This window comes from Podarcis pityusensis, assembly GCF_964106645.2.
Source record: "Podarcis pityusensis genome assembly, chromosome: 1".
In the NCBI taxonomy this organism is placed as follows: Eukaryota; Metazoa; Chordata; class Lepidosauria; order Squamata; family Lacertidae; genus Podarcis; species Podarcis pityusensis.
The window spans coordinates 46,815,480-46,832,501 of NC_138028.1; the positions used below are offsets into that span (position 1 = coordinate 46,815,480).

The window sequence follows — 17,022 nt, forward strand, 5'->3', positions numbered from 1 at the left end:
CAATTTCTAAACGCCCTTAAAAAAAAGAAACTATTTCAAATGACCCCCCCCCCCAATTTCTAAAGGAAGTTTTTTACATATTCAGCCACTAGTCATACAAATGCAAAAGAGAAAATAAAAATCACTGCTCGTGGCACCTAACAGATTACAGAGGACAGGTCTTTGCCCTGAGGAGCTTACAGTCTTACATTCACAACGCATGGGATATGGGTGGAGGCAGGAGTAAACAGCGAAGGAATATGTGACTATTTCAGTTTTACATGCTCGGGCTAGGATACAGTAGAGCGTGGGGACCAGGGGGCTGAGCCCAAGTCTTCATGCAAAAGGTGGGGTTTGAAAGGGATCTGAGGAAAGTAGGAGAGGTGGTACCATACAGAATTTTTGGAAGAAATTCCAAGCATACAGGAAGCAAGGGTAGCAATTTTTTTGGCATCTCAAGAGACCTTCAGATAACTAAGGGTGGTGGAGCAAAGGTCACATGATGCAAGAATGGAGAGTTTGAAGGTAAGGTGAATGAAGGACGGGTGTCCTCAGAGCAATAAGAGAAGTGTGTGATTATGGCTTCAGGGTCCTGTTTAGAAGGGACCAAGGCGACACAATGAAAAACCAGAGGTGAGGTGAGGATGGCGATTTCCTTTGCTCCTCCCTTCTAGCCAGTCAGAGCACTATGCTACAGTCCCTGACAGGGCCAGCCCACTTTGAGACAGGGTGAGACCGTTGCCTTGGGCAGCAAGATCCAGGGAGCAGCATGTTTGCGGCTGGGTGACCACCATAGTAGCCAGCCAGGCAAGGAGGCGCGGCACACTGTGGGGCCTCCGGAGTCTGCCTGCCTCCTCCCATTCAGCCGCCCTACAGCTGGGGGGAGGCAGCAGACAGACCGTTTGGGCAGTACAGAGCCTATGCGCGTCCAAGCCACTGTGTCTCTCCCAGGAGAGATGCGTGGCTCAGGCACGATATAGGCCCTGTGGTGAATGCCGCCCAGCATTTTGTCCCCCCCCAGTGGTGACACCCAGGGTGGCCCACACCCACCGAACCCCCCTTCCTCTGCCACTGCCCGCTTGTACCCTCTAAGCCAGCCTTTCTCAACCTGTGGGTCACCAGATGTTGAACTACAACTCCCATCACCCCTAGCTAGCAAGGCCAGAGCTCAGGGATGATGGGAGTTACAGTCCAACAGCATCTGGGGACCCACAGGTTGAGAACTGAGGCCGCGGTCTAGTCATCTGTCAGTCTCAACTTCCAGTCTGATTGGCTTCTGCACAGGAACTATGTGGGGAGGGGCAGAGTGTTTATATCGGGCAGCAAAATGTCTTGGACGATCCCTGTTCACTACTGACTTTATTTGCCAGTAAATTGTTCAGGCAATGAGTCTAATTTATAAGGCAGGAGCTGCCTCCCAACAGGGTAGATGTAGCAAAAAGGCTCCCCAAACAAGACTTAGACAAATACAAGAAAATAGCTTGAGACCACAGGGGGAAATGTCCACTTAGGTTTGCTTGTGAAAAGCATCTCTGCCGTTTTCTGGGATTCCCTCTTTGCCCTCCATCCCCTGCACCACAGCCTGCTCCATTCAGCAGAGACAGACCCCTGAGCACCAAGAGGGGCTTTTTTGTGAGCCCCCTTCCATAGACTTTTCACTGCATCCAAATATATATTGTTTACCTGGATTTGTGTGTTCATATTAGCTTTTTTGAATTGGGTGCCACTGCAATAATTCAACTAGAATATTTTTACTAGCAGCCTAGTATCAGCCTTTGCTTAGGAATTCTTGGAAACCAATAAACTGCACTTTTGAAAGCTTCAGTCTGCCATCTTGATTCAAAACTATGGCCAAACAAAGCTGAAAACCAGCTCTTTGATGTTGGGAACTCTCATACAAAATCTGGTTATTGTATCTTAAGGAGTGTACAAAGTTTGCATGAACAAACTTTCCAAAACATGTAGTAGATTTATCAGAGAATAGCTTGCAAAACCAACCAACCAACCCCAAGGCTGTTGGCTTTAAGTACACAGAACCAGGAATTGGGTGGCTGGGCAGTTCTGCCAATAAGTATAGAAGACAAAGTCTGAAGATGGAAAAGACTTCCATGAATCATCTTCTTCTTTGGCTATCACTTGTAGCCGAGTAAGATTGTCTTCCATAAACACGGTTTTAACAATGAGTCCGTAAGTGGCTGTGGAGGCCAATTCTGGACCCACACGTCCTTCCACAGTGGGGACGTTGACCGCCTTGTTGTGATCATGAACTGTTAGGGCACTGTTTGGTGAAAACAAAATAGGTAATGCCTTTAATTTTGGAATTTGTACAGTGGTACCTCGGTTTTTGAACATAGTCCATTCCAGAAGACTGTTCGACTTCCGAAACGTTCAAAAACTGAGGTGTGAAGGGTGGTCTGCAAATGCAAGGGGTAAAATTGAAAAACATTCAGCGGAAGCTGTTTGACTTCTGAGGCACATTCAAAAATGGAAGCATTTACTTCTAGGTTTTGGCATTCAAAAACCGAAATGTTTGGCTTCTGAGATGCTCGAAAACCAAGGTACCACTGAATACAACCTTGGACATGCTTATAGCTGAAGCTTATAGCTGAAGCAAGCTCTGCATGTATCTTGTGCAGAAAGTAATCCTTTCTAGTAGGCTAATACCTGATGAAATGGTAGTCACCATTTGGCAGCCCTTTTAAAGCAGAGATTGTGTTGCATTATGGATTTATACTAATAGCATAACAAGCTTGTGCAAAAGCAAACTGTTCTCTCCGCTTTACCAGAATTGTCACAGCCGTTTGCCTCAGCCCACATAAAATGTGGATACCAGCTTGAAAATTACTGTACAGTACTTAATAAAAAAAGGTTTTTGGGGGTGGGGGTGGTGGGACGGGGAAGAAAATATGATTCAAGGAGCAGGTGCAGTGGAGATGCATTGTGAACTACTCACTTCAGTCAGAGAAACGTTATTAAAAAAGATTTAATGGCCGTGTCAGTGGCTAGCTTGAGCTGGGATTCTGTTTCCCTCATTCCCCACATGAGGTAAGTTTCTCTGCTGCAACACCAAGTCTCACGCTAGGCTGCTGAGAGTCCTTAGACATGATTCACCCATCTCATGTTAAGAGTCTAATCTTTAAACCTGAGAAATGTCATACAATAACTCCTTTTTATATATATATAAAACACACACACATCTGGATGCTTTCAAAACAGAACGGCAGTAGTTAAAAAGGTCTGGCACAGGGAGAGGGGAGGGAAAAGGATCTTTGCATGCAAGTTATTAACAAAAGAAATGTTAATGCAAAACATTCAAAATCAAAGGGATCTTTTTTGGAACGGGAATCCAAGGCCATTTATAAGCAAGAACGGAGACAAAATTAGACAAAGCAGTGAGGAATGGACACGGCAGAGAGAGGAGGTGGAGGGAAGCATAGGCCCCGTAGGCTCCTCTGAAGGACTCAGAACTGGCCCCACTTGGGCAGGAGACCAAGACAAGGAGAAGCCGGATATTATGTCTCATCTTCAAGAAGATCCTGGCAATACTTTACACTCAAAGAAACCTTCAGTGTAGCTTCCTCCTAAGAGAGGCTGGCCGGCCAGCCCAGGCAGCACTGAGGCCTGCTCGAGTTTGGATGCCCTCGCCCTCCCCAATCCTGCCTCCAGTCACCTTGCAGCAATTGCCCTGTGGCAAAGAAGAAGAGCCAGGCAGGTAGAGATGACCCTAGGACCTGATCCAGTCAGATTATCCTCCCCCCTCCTCCCCCCAAAGTACATCGACTGCCCCATGGGGAAGAACATTGGACTGTTGTCTCCTTTCCCATGGGGGGCTGCTGGTTGTTTCCAGTTTACGAAGGTGGGGTTCTAAGACACAGCTGCTTTGTTTACTAAGTTTCCAGCTGCTTTGAGGACCCCAATAGAAAAGCGGGATATAACTATGCTAAACAAAATTAAACAGTGCCTCACAACTGTTCCCAATCAAAGCCTGCATTGAATTGCATCATTAGTTCACATTTGCAGGATTGTATTGCTGCTGCCACCTGCTGGGCGTTTTAGATTCATTCCAGAAACAACATCCGAAGAAGAAGAAAAATACAGTACCTGAATGTGTGTAGGCAATCAGATTTATTTTCAAAATGATCCAGTGTGTTTTGAACTTAACAGCTCCTCCCCCCATCAAATTATAATCTTTTTTTTTTAAAAAAAAAGAACCAGCTTGAAATACATGAGGCTATTTTGAAAAATAAACGTAATTATATTACCCTTTGGATATTTTACAGTTTTTACATTTAACTCAATTACATGTATATATATGTGTGAATATATCACTAGGATTAGGCAGACAAATCCGTGCTAAAAATGTCACCAAGAACTGATGAAGGCTCCCATTCCCCCTAATTCAGCAGAACGCTGCTTCCTCGGCATGAAATTATGTATACTGTCAGGTGGGAAGAGCAAAATCATGTTGGTGTGAAGCTGTATTTTTGACATTGCTCATGGCAAATGGTTTATACCCTGGTTCATTTTTATCTCCGCAATTCACATAAATAAAGAGTGCTATTCATGTGATCTTGCACACCTGCTCAATAAATAAACCACCTAGACTCTAGAAAGGCAGGATATATTTCAAATAAAATAAATACCAAGCTGGCACACACTCATCTTAACAGCAGAACTTGTGAACATCCGATGAAGCTAAATGTTGAAAGATTCAGGAGAAAAGGAAGTACTTCTCCACAACTACAATGCATAGCCAACTTGCTTCCTTAAGGGGCAGTGATGGCCATCAAAATTGGTGGGTTTAAAAGTGGATTAAACAACTTCACAGAGGAGGAGGAGGAGGAGGAGGGGGAGGAGGAGTTTGGATTTGATATCCCGCTTTATCACTACCCTAAGGAGTCTCAAAGTGGCTAACATTCTCCTTTCCCTTCCTCCCCCACAACAAACACTCTGTGAGGTGAGTGGGGCTGAGAGACTTCAGAGAAGTGTGACTGGCCTAAGGTCACCCAGCAGCTGCATGTGGAGGAGCGGAGACGCGAACCCGGTTCCCCAGATTACAAGTCCACCGCTCTTAACCACTACAGCACACTGGCTCTCAGAGAAGGCTATCAACGGCATAAAGAACAGACAGGAAATTGGACAGGGGAGTGGCACTGAACACAGAGTAGAAGGGAGATTGGGGCTGGTTGAAGAGGGAGAAGGGAGCTTACTAACCATGCTGGCTATTTGTTGCCTCTGGTTTCTGAATGCCCAAATTGCTGAAACGACAGGAGGGGAAAGCAGTGCTGTGTTCAGGTCCTGCTTGCAGGCTTCTCGTGGGCATTTGGTTGGCTTCTGTGAAAACAGGATGCTGCACTAGCAGGTCCACTGGCCTGATCCAGAAGGGCTGCCCTTACATTCTCTGTACTACATCTGCTCAGGACTCCTTTGCAGATTTCTGAATACCTATACACCAATGGTTGTTTCATGGAAGTTAGCCTGGCTTTCCACTCTCACAAGCTTTTCATGACGTGGAATCTACATTATTTGTATCTGAATTAGATCGGTTGTGGTAAGGGAAGCATTCGATGAAATATTTAATTCACAGATTTCAGGTGCTGGCTCGAAACGAAAGTGCCCCGTGGGCAAGAGGATCCCGCCTGCTACAACCCACAACAGCTGTATAACTCACCTTATGCTTAGCAATAGATGTGTTACAAGTGTTCAAGGGGTTAAAAGAGAAAGCTGCAGGGTGTGCACAGAACACCAACCCACAGGCCTTTGGATCTAAGCCACTATCTTAAAATGAGGGTTCCATTCATCTTCTGTGCAGCGACTAGAACACTGTGAATGCTGAATAAAAATAGAAAGGGTTGTTGCAGTGGTAGTCAGCATTTTCCCTTCCCTTTGGATTCAAAAGGAGTCCTGTGTGCTACAGAATGTGTGTCAGCTCAGAGTACAGCACCTTTGAATGCTTCGATATACACCCTGCAATATTACCTATGTATGGTCACCATCTTCTCCCTCAGGCACAGTGCACAGTCCACTCTGCAAGTTACACTACTTATCTTTATCTAACCCTTTTATGTGTCCCACCTGGATCCCCTCCCCTTGCAAATTATAACCTACCTTTCTCCTGTGGCTGCTTCTCCTTCAGCATCCAAACTCCACACTGTTTCCCCAATTCTAAATCAAATAACAAAAAAACACCCAACCACTTGATCCATAAGAACACAAGATAGCACTGCTAGGCCAGTGGCCCATCTAGTTCAGCATCCTGTTCTGGACAGTTAAGTCCAGTCAAAGGCCGCTATGGGGTTGTGGCGCTCATCTCGCTTAAGGCGAGGGAGCTGGCATTTGTCCACAGGCAGATTTCCAGGTCATGTGGCCAGCATGACTAAACAGCTTCTGACACAACGGAACACTGTGATGGAAACCAGAGCGCACAGAAACAACGTTTATCTTCCCGCCGCAGTGGTACCTATTCATCTACTTACACTGGTGTGAGCAGCTTTCCAACTGCTAGGTTGGCAGGAGCTGGGACAGAGCAACGGGAGCTCACCCCATCGCATGGATTCTAATCGCCAGCCTTCTGATTGGCAAGCCCAAGAGGCTCGGTGGTTTAGACCACAGCGCCACCCGCATCTCAGATGTCCATGAGAAACATGCAAAACAAGATCTAAGGGCAACAGCACTCTCCTCACCTGTGATTTCCAGCAGTGGGTATTCGGCAGCATACAAAGTCATCATGGGTAGTAACCTCCCTCCTCCCTCTCCAACTAAGCCCCAATTTCCCTTCTACTCTTTATGTCCTGGAACAAGCTGTTTATTGCCACTGCTGTGACTCGCTCTCCTTCAGTTCTGCTTTTGGGCGCTTTTATACTACACTCCACTGAAACTGTCCTCGTGAAAATCTCTCATGCCTTCCTCACCCCCCAACCCCTCATCCTCTGTACCTTTGATACAGTTTATCATTCCTGCTTCACTCGCTTGCCCAACTTCTGCTATTCTGTCCTCAAAACTGGTTCTCTTCCTACTCATCAATTACTTGTGCAATGCTACCATAGAAGGATGCTCTTCGTCTTATTTAGGGTCCCCAAGGGCTTTGCACTTTGCTATTATTCTCTATAAACATTGTCCCTGGGGAGTCTTCGTTATGTCTCATGGCTTTCAGTAGCATCTCTGCAGTAATGACAACACTGAGCTCAACTTTCTACCTAGTTAGCAGGTAAGAGAGTGAACATGGAATTCTTATTTCAGCCAAAATTCACTCAGGCAGCAAGCAACAGATGTTGATTCTGTTACCTTCAACACTCTTTCCTTCCCCTTGCAAAAAGGTATTATTGGCCTACACATAATAGAAGAGTCATTAATCAAATAGTGAACATGTAATGCTTTGAAAGACTTTAAATGTAATGATTCATTGTTCAGCCATACCTCATAAGGCTGCTTGCTGAAGATTCCAGATCCAGTACATAACTCTAGAGGCAAGGTCCACAGGTAGCTGTTGTAGAAAGATTTTCTGTCCAAGGCCCTGCATGGTCAGAGTAGACCGTATTGGTCACGAGGGACCAGTGGTCTTACTTGCTGAAAGAAACCTATGCATGTTTATTATAGCCCTGCAGTAGCCCAGCAGTTTCCTCTAGAAATGTTTCTGGTTCAAAAAACAAGGGGAATGTGAGTGTGACCTGGTAGAAATTATAGCTGAAAAATTTGTGCTATGGTTATGATCAATCACACCAATTTGGTTTTTAAAAGTTGACTTGTGAATGTGACTTTTCAGTTCAGAACTGAATTTGTACTATGATTTTCATTGTGTTTTTCAATTTCTTTAAATAGTTTTAAACTTTTTAATATGTTTTTTCGAGGGGGATGTTATTCGGCTATTTCTGTTTTCATTACCGCATTTACTCAAATCTAATTCTCACCTTTTTTGGCCAAATTACATTGCAAAAATTAAGATGTGCATTAGATTTGATGGCACATTTACATTCGCCATTACATTTTTGGTTTCAAGGTACTGAAATTTGAGGTGCACATTAGATTCGATGGTGCATTAGACTTGAATAAATACGGTGTGTATTTTGTGTTTTCATATTGTAATTCTTTCTTGTGAACCACCCTGAGACCTGCAGGTATAGGATGCTATATAAAGTTAATTAATGATGATTAATAATAATAATAATAATAATAATAATAATAATAATTTGGCAGTGATCACATAATGCTGTTATAGGCAATGTAACTATTTATATGATGTAGGCCACAGAAGGAGAAGCTTTGGGCCTCCGGTTGCTGTTGAAGCATAACTCCCAGTGATCCTATTGGGGCCACGCTGTAGGAGCTGATGGAAGCTGGAGTTTGAGCAAGAAGTGGAAATCTAAAGGTTCCCCACCTGATTCCTCACCTCACATTTCAGCGGCACCTTGTGTGATGCCAAAATTCAGTGCCCCTAGGGCACCCTCTAGGGTTTGGCATCCAGTGTAACTGAATGGGTTGCGCTCCCCTAAATCCGCCTCTGGTGAGGGCCTTCTCTCACAGCCTCCAACACAGTGGTGGTCACTGTCTCTTCCTTGCTGCGTTGGCCACCCTGTGCGGTTCCCTAAATGCTCCCCCACCTTCTTCTTTTAACCCTTTTGTGTGGCTGGAACATTCATTTGACTACCCAGTCTGCTTGCTTTTTAAAATAAACAAAAGCCTTGGGGCACAGAGCACTACAAAGCAAAGTACCAGCTGAGGTTGATTACCCACCATTTTTATTTCCCCATTTTTATTTCTGGGTCCTGAAGGATTTGAGATGAGACAGGAGTGGGCTGTGCAGGTGGGCTGGTGCAGGTGGGCTGTGCGAACCACACTCAGGAGCTTCGCAGAGCTCTTTTAGTTAGCAAGATATGCAAAACCAGCCAGATACATTCAGGACAACTGCCCTTTGTCCTCCTCCAATCCCAAGCCCTCTGGGTGTTGCCCTGTGACTTGCGCTACCTGTTCCACCACGTCATGTTCCCATCAGAGAGGAAACTGAGCAACCCTTCTGCAAAGGAGACAAAGGTCAGAGACAGGGCACAGTACACTGCTGAGGAGACAAAAAGTCGAAGAGAGGGCATGGCGGCTAAACACGCTGTGGTGTGTCTTAGGCTGCCCCACACCCTGCGAACACCATTCCTACAGGTTCCAGTGTAGCAAAGGAAGATCACAAGTGACTGCAGCTTGGGTGGTGTGGTGCTTAACTTCATAGCTGGGTCCTGCACCTTGCCCACCCCTCAACCTATCAGCTGCCAGTTAACTCTCTAGTGACATTTCAGATCCCTCTGGATTGCGGGACTCTGAACTTCCAACCCTGAAGTCTGCACCAAGCAGAGCCAGTGGGCATACAATACATCACCATCTCCTTTCACGGATCAAGAGGTGACCCTCAATTTTTTAGATATTACTCTTCACAGGTAAAGTGTGAAAAGTGTGGGTGGTGCTCCTACAAAAGCCGCAGGTGTGAGAAACCAAAAGATAAAAATGAAAACAAAACCAAGGACAACAAGAGGAAAAAGACTTTTTTTTATTTCAGTGTTTCTTTCCACTGTCAATACTGTTCTTTTCAATGCATGTTGAAAACAAACCCCCCTCAGCTTTCCCCAGTTTTAAACAGCTACAATATTTACAGGCTGTTTCCAACAGCACACACACGCAGACACACACACACACGCACACACGCACACACACACCAAGTACACATGCCCCTATCCCTGGTAAGATCTCCATATGCTGGTAGATGCAAGGTATATATATATATTCCACATCCCGTTTCAAACTCAGTTTACTTGCTTGCTTGCTCTGTTTTCTCCCTCCTGCAGTTCATTGTCAGGCTAAGTTTCACAAGGATGCTAACAAGTTTGACCTTCAAGCTATGAGAGTCGAAGTCGTAAGCGAGCGACTGTACAGGGCTGTGTGTATACACAGTCAAAAGTCAATGGCAGGGTTTTGTTTTGTTTTTTTTAAAAAGTATTTGCATTACTCCCCCTGAAGCCTTCTGGAGCAGCCATCTTAAAAACAGCCTTTTAAACAAATCTGGGGGGAAACTAGTCAAGGTCTGTAGTTCCCACCAAGGTGTTATGTACCCACCATCATTTTACTAAGGCACGGATTAAATACTGCTATAATTTCTTACACTGTCTAGCATCACAAAGCAAAGGGCATCATGTTTTTAAACACCAAGTAAGGCCAGACAAGTAGAAACCTATATAATAGGTAAAAGAAAATCCCTTAATAAAATTAGGTATATAATACCATGGTGGCTTAACCCCATACCTAATATGAAGTATTTCTAGGTGCTCTGAAAGGGTCTTCCATTTATACCACTTCATTTACTTAAGGTATTACTTTTTTAAAAAGGGCTTTTAACAAGAAGACTGACAGTACTGGGTTATTTGATCTCGCAATAATTCATTTCAATGCCTGCTTTCCTAACATTTTGTCCCAAAGCAAAGTTTAAGGCCTTCTTGCCATACCATTCAGAATGTACATCTGGCCAGTGTTTTCGTACATTTCTGTCACCATCAGCTCCCAAATGACAAGACAGGGAGGTAAAGTTATGACAGAATTGAAATCAGAAACGTGTCAGACGCTCCTCTAAGATATTTTTTTAAAAGAAAAACAGCAACACTTCTGTTGAAAACTTCCTTGCATTTTCTGGTTTACCAAAAAAAGTCTACAATTCACTACTGCAATATCGGATATGAGTAGGATTGTGTACTTTAGAAAAAAATCAAAGCATTTCAAAATGAGGTAAGAAAAGATTTTGCTTTATTTTCCCAGCGCATCAACTGGGAAGTTAAGCATGCTTCTATGTTTAATGATTCCCCCCAGGTTGGGTAGTCGTTATACATTTATAAATATCACCTGTAGAAAAACTAATTTTCACAAACTTTCTAAATATCTATCCTCAGAAGCTAGTCTAAGCACAGAGAAAAATTAATCCAGCAGATTACCAGCTTCTTACAATATTGCCAAGTATTGAAAGGCAGAGTTTAGAAAAGTGCTAAGGTTTTTATTATTATTATTTAAAAATTGCACATTTTGCTGGAAAGGTTATAATCCGTGAAAATGTTGGATTATATTATGCCTCCATATAATGAAGGCTGTGTAGAATTTTACTTTTTGGTCAACAAACCCACCTAATGTAGTGCTCAAAGAGAAAAGCAGATGGGTTTTGGATAGAAATTCCCTATGTATTAAGTGGGTGACCATACATTAAGAACCTAGAAAGCCAGAGCTCTTTCCCAATTAATGGAATATGGGCAACCTAAAAAACCTGAGGGTGAAACTGTGGTCACATACTTTTTTTGAGATATTTTCACTGCTAACTGCATGAGATTTCTACCTAATACTGGTGCAACTGGAACCTCGTTGAGCTAATGACTTGCATACTAGGGACTTGGGTTCAATAACTGAATGTACCAAATTACAAAAGGATCTATATATGAACACATCAGAAGCCTTAAAATTACCATATCTTTTAAAAAATTGAATCTTGGATCAAGTGCAACCAGAGTGCAATATTCTAAGTCGCAGATTTGTAGGGTACTTGTCACCAGCTGCATGTTAAAAATGGGAAAGCAGAATATTTTTTTCTCAGAAAAATCTAGCACAGACCTGTCATAATGTACTCAAGTCACTGCCTTAGTCAAACCGACATTTTATTTTATTTTTTAAAAAACGCTTTTACTGATGGGTGTAATAGTGTGTGAGATCACTGGGTTTTTTTTTTAATGACTGGTTGTCCATAATTTAACAGTCTTGGGAAACTCAAGATAGGAGTGATAAATGAAATTTAAAAGTGTCAATTGAGAAGGAATACAAGAATGACCTGTCAACATACAGGCTGGTTTCTCTCATGCCTATAAAATGATGAAAATGCCAACACAGCCCGGTGCTAATTTGAAGACATTCAGACACTCGAGTGATAATTAACGAACACAGGCTGTAGCCCAGGCCAGAATAGCAAATTCTTTTCAATAGTTTTCTTACATTCATGTTCTACCTCCTGCTCCCAAAGTTAAGCCTGTGATTTCACATGCATGAGAAACATGCAGTGAAATTCACATTACTGGGAAATGAAAATCTTTGCTCAATGTGTGACCTTAATGTGTGATGCTAGGTTTACTAGAAACAACATTGTATTGACACTTTGCATAGTGCAAAGGCTATAGTTCATGGCATAGGGCAAGTTGTATTTGGACATTAATACACATTAGGTCACAAGTACTTCAACTCTTTCATTAGGTGTATAATGCTTTTAATTTTACTGCAATTCCTCCCTTGCAAGATCACCCATAAAGCTTTTAAACTGAGGCAATACTTGGAAAGTTCCAGAGAATAAAAAGATGGCTGCTTCTAAAAGCTACAGCTGCAGACTGTGTTGAGTTTCCTATCGAGCCCTGCAGAGTTCCAGATCGCACACAGGAAACAATCCCTACATAACACAATTTTTCATGACTGCTGGGGGCAAGACACAGAATAATAGCACATTAAGAAGCTGCAGCTTCCTCACCTCGTCCCAATGTTATTTGAGTAAATTGTTTCCCTGAAAACACGCACACACACACACTATGGAAAAAAACAAACAAACAAACCTAAACACAGTAAAACCTAAGATATGCAACATAATTCAATTTCACAGTTATACTCGAAGTACAGTTATTATAGAATATATAATCACTGAAAATAAAATTCAAGTCACAGAAAAGAATGACTAAAGGGAGCTAAAAGGCGAAATGGTACAAATGATATGACAGTCAGGCTGTGCCTCCTGTATTTTTCCTTGAATTAAAAATAAAAACAACAACAACGACAACGACAACAACCCTCCAGCTGCTTCACCAGACTGAATATAGGAAGAAGTCCAAATGCACATAGAAAACCACTATCCCATTTAAAACACTGGGTCTCATCCAATTTCCCTTGAAAAAGTAAAAATTTATTCCAAAGGATGCCAATAGCATCTTTTAGTTGGCTCTGAGCTGGAAAGCAGCAAAAGGTAGAGACAGAAGATGCACAGTAGTGTGATTGGGCCCTTCGTAACAAGGTGAAATTACTGCACATTTGTGCCATCCATTGGTTTCACCCGGAGTGGCACCTCTGGCATGCTATTCTGCAATTATTTGTACTCCGCCATATATTGTGAATAGGACAATATGAATGCACTGATGCACAATCTAGTATATTAAGCCAGAAAAACGGATCAATGGCACAGGTCCTACCATCAGTATGAACATGGAGCGGGAGGGGGTTAATCCCAAAGGCAATTTAAATAATGGTATTTGTTTCTTTTTATATATTTATACATACATATATAAATAAATGTTCTGAGCAACCTCAGACCCTTTGTTTTTAGTGCATTGCCATAAAAAAAAATAGTGCAGTTTTCTCACTGAAACATTTCATTCACAAGAAATAAGAATCTTTTAAGTCTGGTCACTCTTGCCAAGAATAAACCCACCATTCTGCTTTACACTGAACTCAAGATTTATACGCTACTCAGTTGTTGTTTTTTTAAAAAAGAAAAGAAAAGATGAATGGAATCCACATTACTGTGACAAAACATGGCCATTTTTGGCAAAACGATTAGAAAAGCGAGATGTTCCTATTTTAAAACTGGAAAATGTGGGGTTCTTTTAAAGCACTGTAATGCATAAAATGAAGTATAAAACAGAACATTACCCTTCATGCAAAATGTTTTCCTCAGTAGCTAACTTGAAAAATAAAAATAAAAGCAACGCCCCTTATTTATTTTTGGGCCAGAGATTGACACACAACCACTTTGATTTCAAGTCTTTTTCTATTACTTGAGGCATGAGGAGCATCCTCCTGAGAACCCAACCTCATTTCTAAACCTTGCGGAGGGACAAGAAGCAGCTAAACTGTCCAAGCAGCTCACACTTCAGCCCCAAGTTCCAGGACTCCAGTTTCAATCACAGGAACATATTTGTCTTCAATCAGGACCAACAGGATGGTTTTGTCTATGTGAGATCTACTTCCTGGATCTCTGCTGCAAGGCACCCAACGGTGAATCACCTGGAGGAAGGACAAGCACAGAAAACTTAGATAGTGTAACTTCCATCATTCTGAAAGACTATGGAGACAAGGCAATGACCCAGACTGGATGATCATCTTCTCCCTAATTGGTGGGGGGACCAAGGTTACGCTTCCATGTCTTGCCCATCAGATGTGTCTGCCCCATCTCAAAGACTGCTCAATATCTATCTGCAGGTATGCTAGTTGAACAGAGGGTGCACTGATGTCTTTCCTTCTCATAATGTAGTTTATAGTGTAACAACTACTAGAAGAGGTATGAAGAACTGAAAGAGGAGAGGTGTTGAAAGAAAAGAAATGCAAACAATCCCATCTCTAAACCGATCTTTTGGGACAAGTGAGCACATTTCAAAGAGACATCCACTCCTGAAAACCTTATCGCTTCCCATTATGTCCCAATTGTGGAGATTACGCAATACTGATTTCTCTCTCTCTCTCTCTCTCTCTCTCTCTCTCTCTCTCCCCCCGCCCCCCCCCCACAGTCTGATGCTGTTACCATCTAATAACAATATGGAGTATTCCTTAGTACCAGGAAAAATATACAATGTGGACAGATCACACACTCGTATTTCACAAAAATCACTTAAAAGTTACCTCCACATTTTGCCTCATAACTTTCTTTCAAGGAGGGCTAGAGCTTACTTCTTTTTTTACCTGAAAGCTCAGAGTCTGGGAAACCTGCCAAGGGACACCAATGAAAGCCTCTGCAGACAATGCGGCACTCATGGGTGTCAGGTTAGCAAGACTGCTGTAACTTATTGCATGCATGAGTTCCATTTTCTATATACTTTCTGAAAGGTATATAATATGGTGATTATGAAAATCACCATATATGTAGCATAGCTTACAGGCTGCAAAATTGAGCTTTTCCTAATGCTCAAAATTATTCTAAAACATGAAGTATACATAGTCCTGTGCTGTATGTTCAATGGGACAGTTAGGATAAATGGTCCAATCCCAAAAATCCACTGCAAAGAGCAACTTACATGGCCTTCCATGCCTTCCTGAGGACTCCAGTCTTTCCAGCTGTTTCTTCCAGCTTTTAACCGTATCGTCTCATCTGGCCACTGCAGTTCCTTTCTTTTGGACAAGTTGATCCCTTCCAATATCTGGCTGGGATCCATTATCTGCAACAGGAAGAGTTTAAAATATTTTGGAATAATCTGTTTAAATGGAAATTAAATTCTCACTTCTGCTATTGGAAAAAGGATATTGTACTAGGACAGTACCACTTCAGTACACAGGGAAGGAGCTGCATAATTTAATATTCCCCCATTGTAAACCCATTTCCCCAATCTTCCAAAATTTGTTAACAATGCTAGTTAATACTAGGCATGCAAATCTCTTCATTTTATAAGCTTTAGTACGCAGAATAAAACAGGAACACATTCCTAATCTCCTACGCTGTGCCTATAGCGTGGGAAGGCCAGCTAGTTGATGTAATGCTTTGAAGGATTTGTGAACTCCAGATTGATCAGTTAAGGTTACTAGTCGACATAGGGTCTGCGGAAAAGAATGGCAATCATTGTAAGGCAGCCTTAAAGCTCAAAAGCTGTGTTGGAAACATGCCAAGTCGCGTGCCTCTTTCAAACCTTTGTATCTTTCGTGGTCTGGAGCCTGCAGGTATTTGTAAGTAGTAGAAAGTATATCATCTCTACAGATACTTTACCATAAGAACCTCAGCTCCATTCTCTAGAATACTGCATTACACAAGAGGTCAAAAACTAACATACCACTCACTGGCTAGTGATGCATGCTGATTCTAAAGATTGTAAAGAAGACTGGGAATCAGATTTATTTTATTATGTATTTATATTCTGCTGGAAGCTGCCTAGAGTGGCTGGGGGAACCTAACCAGATATGTGGAGTATAAATAATAAAATAATTAATAATAATAATACAGCAGTCATGAAATTAAAAGACACCTGCTTCTTCGGAGAAAAGCAATGACAAACCTAGACAGAATCTTAAAAAGCAGAAACATCACCTTGCCGACAAAGGTTCGTATAGTTAAAGCTATGGTTTTCCCAGTAGTGATGTATGGAAGTGAGAGCTGGACCATATAGAAGGCTAATCGCCGAAGAATTGATGCTTTTGAATTATGGTGTTGGAGGAGACTCTTGAGAGTCCCATGGACTGCAAGAAGATCAAACCTATCCATTCTTAAGGAAATCAGCCCTGAGTGCTCACTGGAAAGACAGATCGTGAAGTTGAGGCTCCAATACTTTGGCCACCTCATGAGAAGAGATGACTCCCAGGAAAAGACCCTGATGTTGGGAAAGATGGAGGGCACAAGGAGAAGGGGACGACAGAGGACGAGATGGTTGGACAGTGTTCTTGAAGCTACCAGCATGTGAGTTTGACCAAACTGCAGGAGGCAGTGGAAGACAGGAGTGCCTGGCTTTCTCTGGTCCATGGGGTCACGAAGAGTCAGACATGACTAAACAACAACAACAACAATAATAAATGTTATTATTCCTACTGCTACTACTATTCAAGCTGATTTACCTGAATTCTATATCTAACATCCTCCCTTTTGGTTTGTGTCTGGTTGACAGGGCTCACATGTGTGCCTGGCTGTGCATCAGTAATGTTACTCATTCCCTCTGTCCCTAGAAATCCAACGAGGGCATGCTGCTTGCAGGCAGGGATACTTTGGCTGGAGCTGCTTGAGGAAGGTAGGCCATGTTGCATGTTGGCAACACCTGTCTGGCTTGGGGGGTCCATTTGGTTCACCATGGACAGACGCGACTGGATGGACGATGGAAGATTGCGAAGGGAGATCTGGCTGGTGGAGGAGCGTCGGCAAGGCACAAAGCCAGTAGTGGACGTGCGCAGGGATGAATGACGACTGCTGTAGCAATAGGACGACTGGCTGGCAACTGAGGCACGAGCAGGAGAGTGTCTGACAAGGCTGGACTGCACAGAATGAGCACTATGGCTGGTGCCTAATAAGGAAATAAAGGACCATGAGAGCAAAGG

At 42.8% G+C, this 17,022-nt stretch overlaps 2 protein-coding genes across 2 annotated transcripts in view; one reads left to right on the plus strand and one right to left on the minus strand.

The window, feature by feature from the left end:
* The window catches only part of LOC308463436 (uncharacterized protein), a gene marked incomplete at its 5' end in the record, with an annotated part of 341,915 nt that overhangs the window by 70,612 nt on the left and 254,281 nt on the right, over nt 1-17,022 (plus strand). The window lies entirely within an intron of this gene.
* The window catches only part of PCNX1 (pecanex 1), a 77,936-nt gene continuing 70,406 nt past the window's right edge, over nt 9,493-17,022 (minus strand). Inside the window, exons 33-35 of the mRNA XM_080981374.1 lie at nt 16,549-17,020; nt 15,027-15,167; nt 9,493-14,022 (exon numbers count right to left, since the gene is read on the minus strand). Coding sequence (XP_080837500.1) covers nt 13,882-14,022; nt 15,027-15,167; nt 16,549-17,020 — 754 coding nt within the window. The 3' untranslated portion in view covers nt 9,493-13,881. The remainder of the gene's footprint in view (nt 14,023-15,026; nt 15,168-16,548; nt 17,021-17,022) is intronic.